The sequence below is a fragment of the Panthera pardus genome, unplaced genomic scaffold (assembly GCF_024362965.1).
Source record: "Panthera pardus isolate Hobbes unplaced genomic scaffold, ASM2436296v1 HiC_scaffold_8, whole genome shotgun sequence".
NCBI lineage: Eukaryota > Metazoa > Chordata > Mammalia > Carnivora > Felidae > Panthera > Panthera pardus.
This window is the reverse complement of record NW_026527013.1, coordinates 2,961,486-2,975,503: the sequence shown is the minus strand read 5'-3', so window position 1 is coordinate 2,975,503 and position 14,018 is coordinate 2,961,486. Positions and strand designations below refer to the sequence as shown.

Here is a 14,018-nt window from a genome sequence, read left to right as displayed (position 1 = left end):
CCAGGGGCTCCCACCATCCACTCTCTGTCTCTGTGGACTGGACTCTTCTAGGGACCTCCTGTGAGTGGGGTCACGCAGGACGTGTCTGTGTCTGGCTTCGGTCACTGCGCATAGTGTCCTCCGGGTCCATCCACGTGGTGGCAGGTGGCAGAACGTCCTCCCTTCCTGAGGCTGAAGAACCTTCGGTTGTATGAATACACCAGCAAACCGTGACTTTGTGAGTCGCTGGGTTCTTCTCTCATCTGCTGTGAGACTCCGATCGAATCCTCTAACTTCTCTGAGCCTCAACTATCTCCTGCACAAAGGAGCTCAGCCAAAGCCCAGGGTGTGATCGGGAGATTGCGTGAATTCACTGATTTCAAGGGCGGTGGCCGGCGTTCCATAAACGCTCCAAGTGCATCAAAAGGCAGATACGAGGGGCGTGCAATGGCGGGGGCTGGTCAGCAGGGGCCGCTGCCGTCGCCTCCCGGAGGTACAGAGTTCTTGGCTGGCGCATGCGCAGCTGAGCCTCCCTGCAGAGGCGACTTTTTTCTCCTGGTTCTTCCCCGCCCTTTACCTCGGCCTGTATTTATTACTGCAGACCCTGAACCTGGCTGGAGCTGCTTTTGCTCTCTGCTGAAGCCCGGTACCTTCCCCAGGCTTCTGCTGAACGTGGGTCTGGGAATAGCGGTGGGGACAGGTACCATGCGTGTCGCTGGTCCCACGCCGGCAGCTGTGGGGCTGAACACGTCCCCACGAAGAGTAGCAGCGGAGGGAAGGACTTCAATCTCACTATTCTCCTCATTAAACTCTCCCCGGCTTATTCAGTTTACGCTAAGTTTTCGTAATAAGCATTCTGCTCACGTGAGAGCAAATTGAACCCCCTCTTAACGAAAACCTTTGCTTTTCATCTCTGAAATGCCTTAATTTGAAAGGAAGTGCTGCGAAGTGTCTAATACGGAGCCCAGGACACGGTGGTCGCGCAATACATTAAGATAGAAATTAACTAAGAACGGGAGCCCTGAGGGGCGCCTGGGTGGCTCAGCCGGTTGAGCGCCGGCTTCAGCTCAGGTCATGATCTCAAGGTCTGTGAGTTCAAGCCCCGCGTCGGGCTCTGTGCTGACAGCCTAGAGCCCGCTTTGGATTCTCTGTCTCCTTTTCGCTCTGCTCCTCCCCCAATTGTGCTCTATCTCTGTCTCCCTCTCTCTCTCAAAAATAAATAAATGTAAAAAAAAAAGAATGGAAACCCATCTACTGGAAACGTGTCCTTCAAACGGCGCATGCATATTCGTCTTGTAAAATTAACATCAAAACGTGTCATGAACACAGCTGTAGGTGTTCAAAGACCCCCGAAATAACCCCGAGGGTAAATGCAATCAACGACTGGGCAGAGCTTTACAAAGCAAAATGCGCAAAGCATTTGTGGGAAGGAGTGCACAGGCTCGGAGTTCAGATTCCAATTTGCATTGGTTTTTGCAGGTGCTTATCTGAGGAAAAGCAGTGCAGTCCTTTGGAGAGCACGAGTGTAGGGGAAGATTTACCCCAGGGGTTTCTTTGTGCTAACGGGAATATCATTTGGGGATGACATAAGGAATACTTACTAAGGGTCTTCTATGTACCAGGCATTGGGCTTGGCTCTATGTAAAGAATAAAGATACCGAATGGAATGCCAATTTGTTCCCTGGAGCCAAAGATCTGAAATGCAATAGTTTCTCAGGGTCAGATTAGGACACAAATGCAAAATAGTCTTGTGTACCTCCCGCTAGAGAGGAAATGAAGTAGCAAATGAGATTACACCTGGAAAGCGTTGAGCCCCATGCCTGAGAAGTGGCAAACTATGCCCCTGAAGTAAATGTTGTATTAATAGCAATGATAGCTAATTAAAATAGCTACATCGAGTGCTGTGTCAGGCACGGTGCTAATCCCTTCGAATGTATTTAACCTTACTCTCCCCCAGTGATCACCCCATTTGACAGATGAAGAAAAGGAGGCACAGAAAAATCCGAGTACCTACTGTAAGAACGGGTACAGTGGTGCAATTAGTGAGGTGTTTCGTTTATCGCTATGGCGACTACACCTAGCCCATTGCCTATGGTATAGATAAAAACCAATCTATCTTTGCGGGATAAATCAGTGATTAGTACGTGCCTTCAAAAAAGGTTTTTATTTTGAAATAATTATAGGCAGGTAGTCGCAAAAATAGTACAGAGAGGTCCCGAGTAGCCGTCCTCCACCTCCTCCCAGTGGGATCATCTTACATAAGCGCAAAACCAGAACATTGACTTCGGTACAATCCACAGACACTTCCCACATTGCAAAGGGCTTTTAACAGAAGCGCTTGGCATTTTGCAAACTGATGTCGTTACTCCGATTAACAGTCTCAGCTAAAACGGTGCTCTGCGCTTTTTGCACCCGAGGATCGCATTCCGGAGGCTGGCACCCGGCTCCAGTAGACCACCGCCCCCGGGAGCTCCGGCAGCCGCACCCGCGTCTAAAGGGTTAACCGGAGGAGCGCTTCCTTGCGCCTGCGCAGGGCGTTTCTTCTCGCCCCGCCCCCGCAGCGCGGTCAGATGACCCGCCCAACCGGCTTCTGCCTATAAAAGCTCGGGTGTTGACGTCAACGTTCTCTTCCGCCGTCGTCGCCGCCATCCTTGGCGCGGCTCGCCCCGCTCGGATCTGCCTGGGAGAATCCACCGCCATCCGCCACCATGGTGAGCAACGCTGTCCGGCTGGTGGCCTGGAACGGCGGCGGGGCTTCCGCGGGACCGGCGCTCCCGGGTCTGGGGCGCCGGGGCCGCCCAGACCTGGAGGAGACATGGCGGCGCCGGCGGGCCTCGGGTCGGGGAAGCGGCCGCCGCCATGTCTGCGCGTCGCGCCGTTCGCCGAGCCCCTTCTGCGCTTCCGGGGGCGCCGCCGCCTCCCGCGACCCCGGGCCCGGCTGGGAGCTGGGGCAGAGTCGGGGCGGGGGGGGGGGGGAGGGGGGTATGATGATGTGGCAGATGCTGTAATGGCGGGCGCCGTGTGGAGCGGGGCGAGGGGAGCCGCCTTATGTAACCCGCGGGTCGCGAGCCGGAGTTGGTGTTCCGTCGGGTGTCGCGGGTGGTAGCGAGGTGGGAAAACGGGGGAGCCGAGGACCTCTTGAGAAAGCTCTTCTCGTGACGCTGTGTGGCGTTGGTCCGGCGTCGTGTCCTCCCCGCGCGTCCAAACTGGGAAAGGCTGACAGGGGAGCGGGGAAACAGAGGCTGGCGCGGCGCTGGGGCTGTGCCAGCTGTCCGCACCCCCGGGGGGAGGCGTGGGTGGAAACCTCCTGGGGTGGGTGGCCCCGTCTGACCCCCAGGTGCAAGGGTGACCTTGGGTCTCAAAGACGCCCTTTGGGGGACGCTGGGGAGGACTCCTGCGGTTACAGGGCTGGGGTTCTCGGGGGAGTATTGACTCTCCCTTACGCTTGACGGAGCTGTCGCGGCCCTCGGACAGGTGTATCCCGTCACTTGGGGGCCTTTTCCCCGGCCCTCGATCTGGATTGTTGCTTCTAAGTGACAAGTGGGATCTGGCGCTTTGAGATGGGACAGGTGGCCTCTTTAAGAGGGTGTCGGCAAAGGGCCGTTCGGGTGGTAGCTGGGGCTGTCCCAGGTCCAGGCCACCCCTGGCCTCGCAGTCGATCGATGGAAGTCCCAAGGCCGTCCTGGCTTGGCCTGAGCCTCCCCCTCCCCCCCTCCCCCCAGGTGAACTTCACAGTAGATCAGATCCGGGCCATCATGGACAAGAAGGCCAACATCCGAAACATGTCCGTCATCGCCCACGTGGACCACGGCAAGTCCACGCTGACGGACTCGCTGGTGTGCAAGGCTGGTATCATCGCCTCCGCCCGCGCCGGGGAGACCCGCTTCACCGACACCCGGAAGGACGAGCAGGAGCGATGCATCACCATTAAGTCAACGTGAGCCTTGGTGCCCTGTGCCGAGGGGAGGGGAGGTGCTCACCCAGGTCCTGGGCCGGTGGGGGGCCCAGACAGCAGGCACCGGCTTGTTCCCGAGGCTGCTGGGGGAGGGTTGAACACCCTGGGGGCTGGGTTTTTGAACGACGAGTGAGGGTGGGGTTCGGTGTGGTGAGGGGAAGCTGCCGCCACCAGAGAGGCCCAGGGGTGGTTGGCTGGTGTCGGGGGTGGGGAGTCTTGGGGAGGGAGGGGGCTTGCCCCTGGGCGTCCCCGTTTCCAGGCCAAGGGGCTCTTGGGGCACTGCCTGGAGAAGTCTGGGAGCGTGCTCCTGGGCGGTCCGGATGCTGTCAAACAGCCCGCTTGCGTAGGGCGTCCCCAGTGACTTCTCTAGCCCCAGCCGACCACGGTGACACCCAAGCAAACTGACCGTAACCGCCGCTTGTCTTTCGTCAGTAACTGGCGAGGCGAGGCTGGGTTGTTGGTCCTGAGGCTCCTTTCAGTTGGGAGTGGATGGGGGCAGGGGTGAAAGGTGGTCTGGGGTCACCTGGTCCAGGTTTAGAGTCCAGGGTGTTGAGCCAGGATGAGGGGGCTGGACGGGTGGGCTCCAAGGAGCTGGTCTTTACAGCTGGTACTAGGGAGGTGGGCCTGTTCCGCGGAGGGCGATGGCTTTGGCGAGGGGAGTCTAAAGCCTCCGGGGAGAGGAAAGAAATTTCAGCGTTCTTTCTAGATTTGAACCCAGTTGCTAGGTGACCCCGAAGTCCCATAGGGATTGAAGAAAGCCCTGCTGACTCCTCTTGCCCACGAAGCTGGGCTTACTCCAGGGGTCACGGGGAGGACAGTGGAGATGAGTCTTTCCTCCGCCCCAACTTGTCCTGATCTCTTCAGGGCTATCTCCCTTTTCTATGAGCTTTCGGAGAACGACTTGAACTTTATCAAGCAGAGCAAGGACGGCTCCGGCTTTCTCATCAACCTCATCGACTCACCTGGGCACGTAGACTTCTCCTCGGAGGTGACCGCCGCCCTCCGTGTCACCGACGGTGCCTTGGTGGTGGTGGACTGTGTGTCTGGTAAGTAGCGGGCTCCCTCACGTGTGCTTCGGGGCGTGGGGCTGTCCTGCCCCCGGCTGACGGAGCCACCTGTCCCCAGGTGTGTGTGTGCAGACGGAGACGGTGCTGCGGCAGGCCATTGCCGAGCGCATCAAGCCGGTGCTGATGATGAACAAGATGGACCGCGCCCTGCTCGAGCTGCAGCTGGAGCCCGAGGAGCTCTACCAGACCTTCCAGCGCATCGTGGAGAACGTCAACGTCATCATCTCCACATATGGGGAGGGCGAGAGCGGCCCCATGGGCAACATCATGGTATGTCGCTTGCCCGGTGAAACGCAGGGTTCCTCGGCTAGCTCGCCGTCCGCCTCGGTGTTCCCAGTATTTTTATCCCACGTGTTGTTGGGGGAGCCACAGTCCTCTTCATCCTGGAGGGGCTGTGACTGTTCCTGGGCGGGGGGAGGTGCTGGCCCTCGGAAGCACTGTTGTGAGTCTAGGGTTCCCTGGGGATTCTTGGTGGTTCTGAGAGCGGGCTCGCCAGAAACGTTAGGGTGACCAAGAATGGGGTTGGACCGTTTTTGAAACTAACTTCTTTTGGGGAACCTGTGGGGTAGTTTGCTCTGCTTGCAGACCGTGCCCTCAGGGTTAGTGGTCCCCCCACCCCCAGGGGAGGAGCAGAGCTGGGTCTTGTCAATGATGACGGAAATTTCTTCACTTTGACCTGATGGCTATTGAAGAAATCTGATGTCTGAGGCCCACCGCGCCCGGGGACTTTGTTTTCCGTCCGTGTCTGTTTACAGCTTTCTCTCGCCTTTGCCCTTGCAGATCGACCCTGTACTTGGGACTGTGGGCTTTGGGTCGGGACTCCACGGTTGGGCCTTCACCCTGAAGCAGTTTGCAGAGATGTACGTGGCCAAGTTTGCTGCCAAGGGCGAGGGCCAGCTGGGGCCTGCTGAGCGGGCCAAGAAAGTGGAGGACATGATGAAGAAGCTGTGGGGTGACCGGTGAGCGCCACGTGTGAGGAGCGGGGGCGTCTGCAGCGTCCCTGCGGCCCTGGGTGGGGGGGGTCCACTGGTGGTGGCGGTGGTGGGGAGGCGGCTGAGTGGGCTCCTTCTGCACAACTGATTCCCTGGCCCCTCGGGTCTCTCCTGGTCCTGCCACGGTTGAGTTGGGTCTCGTCTGCCAGGTATTTTGATCCAGCCAACGGCAAGTTCAGCAAGTCCGCCACCAGTCCTGATGGCAAGAAGCTGCCACGGACGTTCTGCCAGCTCATCTTGGACCCTATCTTTAAGGTGAGCAGCTGAGCGTTTTGTGGATGTGCATCTCCTGGGCTGTCCGTGGGCCTGTCCCGAGGAGCTGTTCCCTGACCTGCTGTGGTGGGTGACAGGATGCTCTGGGGCTGGGCACAGCCGGGTTGGAGGGCGGCTGCTGGAGGAGGGTGAGGGCACAGTGGTAGAGGTTCGGCCCCTGGGGCTGCACCCTGACAAGCCAGCCACAGATTCCTAGGTAGAGGGGAGTCCACCTCCCTGGCTGGGGGTTTAGAGGTAGGGGAGAGGAGACAAGCTTGGGGCTTTGCTGGTTTAGTGAATGGAGCGTGAATTTGAACACATTCGTGGTGTGTAAGAGCGGATTTGTGTTTTGTGGCAACGTATTCTGCTTTTCCTGGGACCTGCATTGGGCCAGGCCCTCAGTGCTGGGCTGCGGGGACTTTGCAGCACTGCCCTCACCGTGGGCCGGGGCAGGAAGGAGCTTCAGGCTTCCCGGCATGTTCCCCAACACGCCGTATTGTTTTTGCCACGTTAGGTATTCGTCGCGATCATGAATTTCAAGAAGGAGGAGACTGCAAAGCTGATTGAAAAGCTGGACATCAAGTTGGACAGCGAAGACAAAGACAAAGAAGGCAAACCGCTTTTGAAGGTGAGTGTGGGCGGCTGCCGGCCCTGCCCCCTAGTCCGTGAGCCACAGCCCCACCACCTGTAGGGTGGACAGGAGACCCGCGGTGTTGGTGTCTCTCGGGGAGGGGCAGCCCAGCACCTGAGCGTATTCTAGAGCCACTTGGAGCTCAGGGTTGTGAGGGCAGCGGGTGTCCCTGAGCCTCCCGTTGCTCCCGTAGGCCGTGATGCGCCGCTGGCTACCTGCTGGGGACGCCCTGCTGCAGATGATCACCATCCACCTGCCTTCCCCCGTGACGGCCCAGAAGTACCGCTGCGAGCTCCTGTACGAGGGGCCCCCGGACGACGAGGCAGCCATGGGTACGTGAGGTTCACCTGCCACCCCGGGTGGGAGCAGGCTGTGGCCGTGTGGTAGGAAGGTCCCGGTCGCAGGATCCTGGGATGGTGAGGTTTGAGGAAATCACGCGCTTCCCTCTGGGGACTCTTTTTTTACACCGCAGGCATCAAAAGCTGTGACCCCAAAGGCCCCCTGATGATGTACATTTCCAAGATGGTGCCGACCTCCGACAAAGGTCGATTCTACGCCTTCGGCCGCGTATTCTCGGGGCTGGTGTCCACTGGCCTGAAGGTCAGGATCATGGGACCCAACTACACACCTGGGAAGAAGGAGGACCTGTACCTGAAGCCCATCCAGAGGTGAGGTGTCTGGCAGTTCTTGGTATGTTCCAGACTGGTCCGTGCCACCCCCTGCCCCTCATGGGTGACAGAAGGTGGTGCGGCCTCAAGAGGGTAAAGGAACCATCAAAGCTGACAGGCTTAGGGAAGCAGTGGGCAGAGCTGTATTCTGACTCAGACACACACGTGCCACAAGTTTGAGGTGGTGGCCAAAGTTTGGTCGCATACCTGGAGGGCCGGCACGGACTCCAGAGGAGGCCCCTGGTGACGGTCTGTCTCCCAGCTCTGCGGTTACGGGTGTTGGGAAGGGCCAGCTCCTCCAGCCCGCCAGCTGCTGGGGCCCCCACACCCCGCCTGCCTCGGGTTCTCAGCTGTCTTTGGTGCTCCTGTCAGCCTTGGGCTGGGTGTGGAGCCCTAAAGGGGAGGTAGGAATGAGCACGTTGGTGTGCAAGAGGCCTCAGCGCTGATGTCAACTGTAACTGAAGCCAGGGCTTTGAGTCCCGGGGGGGGAGTGACACCGCCATTTGAGGCTGGGGGTGGTGCGGCCACAGGATCCGGAAGGAGGGGATCTGGCGCACTGATGATCTGTCTCCCCCAGAACAATCCTGATGATGGGCCGTTACGTGGAGCCCATCGAAGACGTGCCTTGTGGGAACATCGTGGGCCTGGTGGGCGTGGACCAGTTCCTGGTGAAGACTGGCACCATCACCACCTTCGAGCATGCCCACAACATGCGGGTGATGAAGTTCAGCGTGAGCCCCGTTGTCCGGGTCGCCGTGGAGGCCAAGAATCCGGCCGACCTGCCCAAGCTAGTGGAGGGCTTGAAACGCCTGGCCAAGTCGGACCCCATGGTGCAGGTGGGTGGGTGCCCTGGCCGGGGCCGCGCTCCTCCGGGGGTGGTCAGTTCGCGGTTTACCTGTGGCGGAGCCAAACGCCGAGCCGGGGACTGGCGAATACTCGGAAGGTCAGGTGTGTGCACACACCTCGCCTGCCGAGCTGCCGTGCAGCAGGGTTGGTTTCTCGTTGGGGGTCCCCGCTCCTTTCCGTAGGCTGCTTAGAAGCTCTCTGGCTTGGCCGTGCAGCAGGCCATTGGGGAAGGTTCACGCTGGGAACAGCAAAAGCACCTGGGAGCTCTTGCTGCCCGTGAGCCTGGAGTTCCCTGAAAACCCCGGGCCCAGGAGGCCGCCTTCTCCAGCTGGAGGGCTTCTGGAGCCTGCTTTCCACCTGTCGGTCTGGAACTTCCTGGGTTCCGAGTGTCCTGGGGTCAGGGCCGGGGGCTGACCCTCCCTCCCTCCATCCATTGTAGTGCATCATCGAGGAGTCAGGGGAGCACATCATCGCGGGGGCTGGCGAGCTGCACCTAGAGATCTGTCTGAAGGACCTGGAAGAGGACCACGCGTGCATTCCCATCAAGGTGAGGCTTGGCCCCGCCCCGGGCTCACCTGGCCCGAGGCCTGCTGTCCCCAGTACACGGCAGGCAAGCAGAAGTTGCCGAGTCCAGGGTTCAGGCTCCACTCTGCAGGGTCCTCCGTCCTCTTCCCTTGACGTGTTTCTGGCAGAGAAGTTGTGCGGTTAGGAAACCGGTAGCATACGTCTGCTGTCCAAGTCTTACGTTGGAGCGTGAGGGTTCTGCTTTTTAAAAGCTGTTTCTAACTGGAGATCCTGAAGGTGGCAGACGGTTAGGTTACCGTGGTCAACCTGGCTTCTGGGTGCTCTGGTTTTCATTTCCTGCTTTGGCAAGGAACTGAACTCGGATCTGTGTGTGTGTTACAGTCAGGAGTCCCCGTCGGGAGGAGCCTCTGAACGTGTTTCTGGGGTGGTCACTGATTCCCGGGGCTGGCCTGACCTTCTCACGACTTTTGCAGAAATCCGACCCTGTGGTGTCCTATCGGGAGACGGTCAGCGAGGAGTCGAACGTGCTCTGCCTGTCCAAGTCCCCGAACAAGCACAACCGGCTGTACATGAAGGCGCGGCCTTTCCCCGACGGCCTGGCCGAGGACATTGACAAGGGCGAGGTGTCCGCCCGCCAGGAGCTCAAGCAGCGGGCCCGCTATCTGGCCGAGAAGTACGAGTGGGACGTGGCAGAGGCCCGCAAGATCTGGTGCTTTGGGCCCGACGGCACCGGCCCCAACGTCCTCACCGACATCACCAAGGGTGTGCAGTACCTCAACGAGATCAAGGACAGCGTGGTAGCTGGCTTCCAGTGGGCCACCAAAGAGGTGAGGGGGCCACTCGAGAGTCCGGCTCACGATGGATCAGTTACCTGTGGGGTTCTCGGACAGGCAGGAGACTCACACCTGCTGGGGGAGTGGGGGGCCGTGTTCCGTGAGGGTGAAGGGCTCAGGGTGTTGCATTCTGGGAAGAGCGTCCTAGGGAGGCTGAGTTGGGTAGGACGTGACGCTTTGGTCTTGGGGGGCCCCTGGGGGCCTTGGCGTAGAGCTGTATTACCTTTTCTGGAGGAGAAGGCTGCAGCGGGCCCAGGACCTTGATGGCGGTCACGCCCTTTTGCGCAGGGAGCCCTGTGCGAGGAGAACATGCGGGGCGTGCGCTTCGACGTCCACGACGTGACCTTGCACGCGGACGCCATCCACCGCGGCGGCGGCCAGATCATCCCCACTGCCCGGCGCTGTCTCTATGCCAGTGTGTTGACCGCCCAGCCCCGTCTCATGGAGCCGATCTACCTTGTGGAGATTCAGGTAGGGGGGCCTGGGCCTTCGACTGTTGTTGGGTCTTGTCTTGCTCGACAGCTGCTAAAAACCGTCCTTCTTTCCTGACAGTGTCCAGAGCAAGTGGTTGGTGGCATCTATGGTGTGCTGAACAGAAAGCGGGGTCACGTCTTCGAGGAGTCCCAGGTGGCCGGCACCCCCATGTTTGTCGTGAAGGCCTACCTGCCTGTGAACGAGTCCTTCGGTAAGTGCCGGCCCAGTGCAGCCTCACCCGCTGCCGGGGGCTGGCCGGTTCCGGGCAGCCTGGTCGAGGGCGTGGCTGGTTTTGCCTCCAGCAAGGCCTAGAGCCGGTCCGAGGAGACACTGATGGAGTCTGCAAACTACTGCCCGTCAGAGGTGGGCCCGGCACGGTTGTGGGGGATCCCGTGGTCTGCTCATCACGTGGGCATGGTGAATTTGCAGGGGGAGGCGATTTGGGTGTGTAACCTGGCACCAAGATGGAAGCCAGCAGCAAGTAGCTCGGGTTCGTACTGTGGGTGGGCAGAGGGAGGCCCCCGAGTGGCCAGGTCTGTGTCCTTTACTAACGAGCGATCTGGGTGCAGGGCCCGGGGGAGATACAGGGTAGCGTCAACGTTAGCGTGACTCGGGGTGACTGGGCTCTGATCTCCACGTGCCCAGTGTCTCCTCCTGGGCGTTGCCACGGTGGCAGCAGGAGCCAGGTCTCCCGAGCCCGCCGGTGAGCCCTGTCCCTTCCCGCAGGCTTCACTGCTGACCTGAGGTCCAACACCGGTGGCCAGGCCTTCCCCCAGTGCGTCTTCGACCACTGGCAGATCCTGCCCGGGGATCCCTTCGACAACACCAGCCGCCCCAGCCAGGTGGTAGCCGAAACACGCAAGCGCAAGGGCCTGAAGGAAGGCATCCCAGCCCTGGACAACTTCCTGGACAAGTTGTAGGCCGCCCTCCCTGCAGCCCGCCCTCCCGGCTGGGACTCCGCACAGCCCCTGCACCCGGCTGGTGATCGACCACGTAAGCCCTCGCGTTCTCCATGACACCTCGAGACTGTCCACAGTGACGCTCCGCCTGACGGGTTCTGGGGCCCACTCTGTGCCATCACTCAGCGTGAACACTCGATGCCGTTTCTTTCGATATTTATTTCAAGATAGCAGAGGCAACAGAAATGCCCTGGCAGCAGGGACTTATTTGGCCGGTGGGGGTGGGGGAGGCGGGATGGGACACTCAACAGTTTTTTTTTTTTTCCATTTCAGAAACTCAAATGTCCAAAAAAAAAAAACAAACAAACAAACAAACGCATTAAGAGGTTTATTTGGGTAAATGGCCCGTAGTGGATTTTCCCCCAGAAAGGGGGAAGGAACAAGCGGGTAGACCTTTATCTTTGGACAGAAGCTAGAAGGCAGGAAACTTTGTGCAGTGTCACCGTGAGCACCCCCAGCTGTATTAGTGCCATTGGAATAATAAATTTGATATGGTGGTGACTGTGTGTGTGTCCACGTGGTTCCTTGTCCGGTCAGCCCGCGGCGGGCTCCCAAGTGCTGCCACACACAAGGCCGGAGCTGACCTTGAAGTACCCTTTCAGATCCCAGGCCCAGGTACCAGGCCCATCTAGCAGTCGCACAGGGCTCCCATCTGTCACATCTTTTGTCCAGTGGGACACGCCATGATGGTGGAGCCTCACACCTACCCCGTGCAGGGGGACAGCCGCCCACCATGGCCTCCGCCTGCTGGGCGCTTGAAATGGGCCCTGACTCGGTGACCTTGTAAATCCACTGCTGTGGTCTGATGGGACCGGAGCTGCCTTCTCCATCGTGGTCGGCTCGGACGTGACTGCAGTGAGGGGACATCACAGAACGGTCTGCCGCCAGGTCGCTTGTCTTGTCCAGCTGGATGGCTGTTCAGAAAAAGTAATATTGGGCATTAGACTTTTAACCTTAAACATGAAATTTTAGGCAGCGTAGGACTAAGATCTTCCTACTAACCAGTGGCTCTTGCATAAGGAACATTTGGGATACATTGTTTCAACAGTGACGCTGCCCTGTGGGGAGCCGCTGTGGAAGTTCGGGAGGTATTCTGGGTCACCAGCGTAGGGGACCCCATCAGCATTTAGAAGGAGCCTGGGATGATGGATGTCAGGACTGCATGGGACAGCACCGCACGTGTGAGTTGTCTGGTTCAGTCTCGGACCCCAGCACCTTCCAACAGCAAAGGTCATTCACTTTGGGAAACGTTACTTCAAAACAACGTGCTTGACATGCACGCGAGTATTTTGTGCAGTTTTATAAGCTACGCTTGTTTTTGAATATACTTACAGAAAAGTTTGCAAAGATGTTACAGAAATGTGCTAAGTGACCAGTGGTGGTCTTGGTTTTCCGTGGAAGTTTTCTACGCTGTTTCAGGGTCCGACCCGGGATGCCACGTGGCATTTAGTTTTGCACATTTTTAATATCCAGTAATTTTGTCCAAGACACCACTGTCGTAAATAGAAACATGAAGTGTGTTTTAAGTTTAAACCGACTATAAATTCATACGCCACCTGTGGTCCTTGGCTCGCTAATCCTGCACCTCTGTCCGCGTGCATTTTCTGTCAAATGTGAAATTCCACTTGCAGGGGCCGACCTGGCAACATGAGGTCTGTAATCACACCCAAGCATTGACGTGTCGCAAGTGGGTGTCTGTGTGTCTGTGTGTGTTGTTCGCTGTTTTCATTGTACTGATTTTGTGTGATTCTTCTGGCTGCTCCAGGTCAGGACTGAGGCCCCCCCCCGGCCAGGCGCCCCAACCGGGGGTACTTCTTAAAGAGTAATTACAGTGTGGTATCTGGAACCACGTTAAGGAGCTTTTCATACTGTTCCGCTAAACACCACTGGCCCATCTTGCGCTTTGAAAGTGTCCTTTCCCCTCTGCACGATTTCGTGACCTCATGTCTTGGTTACTGGGAAATAATAGCATATACCAAGTTGGCTGCTCTAACAGCTGTTGGCACATTTCACTAAAGAATATCGAAAGGTCACGTTCGTTAACCGCGATTTCATCAGAGAAGTGCTGGCTATCAGGAAACGGTCAAGCAAGTTTTGAGATTTTTAATTTTTTGCTTAAAAGCTCGAATTTACCATTGGCAACAAATACGGTCACTTGTTTCCCTTAAAGTGACGGTTTTGGTTTAAGTTTGGAGAATCCCAAGTAGGCTCTGCACTGCCAGCATGGAGTCCTGACATGGTGCTTAGACCCTCGAACCATGAGGTCGTGACCTGAGCCGAAATCAAGAGTGACTTTAAAAAAACAATTTTTTTTAACATTTATTTATTATTTATTATTTTTTTAATGTTTATTTTTGAGAGAAAAAGAGTGCAAGTTGGGGATGGGCAGAGAGGGAGACACAGAATGAATCCAAAGCAGGCTCCAGGCTCTGAGCTAATAGCACAAGAGCCTGACGCGGGGCTCAAACCCACAAACAGATGATGATATGAGCTGAAGTCAGACGCTTAACCAACTGAGCCACCCAGGCGCCCCGCCCCCCCCCCCCGTTTTTTTTTTTTTTTTTTTTTTTTTTTTTTTTTAACATTTATTTTTGAGATAGAGCTTGAGCAGGGCAGGGTCCAAGAGAGAGGGAGACACAAGATCTGAAACCGTTCCGGGCTCCCGAGCGGTCAGCACAGAGCCTGACATGGGGCTCAAACTCACGAACTGTGAGATCATGACCTGAGCTGAAGTCGGATGCTTCACCGACTGAGCCACCCAGGTGCCCCAGAGACGTTTGATTTGTTCATTTGTGAGAAAATGTCTGCCACGTGCCCAAGTCTAATTTCCTATAGCC

General features: G+C 57.7%; 2 protein-coding genes and 1 non-coding gene across 3 annotated transcripts in view; all 3 read left to right on the top strand.

Moving 5' to 3' along the window:
* The window catches only part of MAP2K2 (mitogen-activated protein kinase kinase 2), a 211,776-nt gene that overhangs the window by 97,156 nt on the left and 100,602 nt on the right, over nucleotides 1-14,018 (top strand). The gene's annotated exons all lie outside the window — the stretch shown is intronic.
* Nucleotides 2,566-11,687, top strand: EEF2 (eukaryotic translation elongation factor 2). The gene is made up of 15 exons (XM_019430779.2): nucleotides 2,566-2,690; nucleotides 3,702-3,916; nucleotides 4,799-4,980; nucleotides 5,060-5,271; nucleotides 5,782-5,960; nucleotides 6,143-6,248; nucleotides 6,760-6,873; nucleotides 7,070-7,208; nucleotides 7,349-7,544; nucleotides 8,122-8,380; nucleotides 8,830-8,937; nucleotides 9,389-9,742; nucleotides 10,037-10,219; nucleotides 10,301-10,433; nucleotides 10,949-11,687. The coding sequence occupies exons 1-15, from the start codon at nucleotides 2,688-2,690 to the stop codon at nucleotides 11,140-11,142; spliced, it is 2,577 nt and encodes an 858-aa protein (XP_019286324.2). The 5' UTR covers nucleotides 2,566-2,687; the 3' UTR covers nucleotides 11,143-11,687.
* On the top strand, nucleotides 5,646-5,710 carry LOC128775794 (small nucleolar RNA SNORD37). The gene has a single exon (XR_008420766.1). It is a non-coding gene; the product is annotated as a small nucleolar RNA SNORD37 (small nucleolar RNA).

What these genes read in the sequence shown, in the direction of transcription:
- EEF2 (XM_019430779.2), top strand. An exon ending in AAGAAGCTGTGGGGTGACCG is followed by an intron (nt 5,961 to 6,142) that starts GTGAGCGCCACG and finishes CTCGTCTGCCAG; the next exon opens with GTATTTTGATCCAGCCAACG. An exon ending in TCCAGTGGGCCACCAAAGAG is followed by an intron (nt 9,743 to 10,036) that starts GTGAGGGGGCCA and finishes CCTTTTGCGCAG; the next exon opens with GGAGCCCTGTGCGAGGAGAA.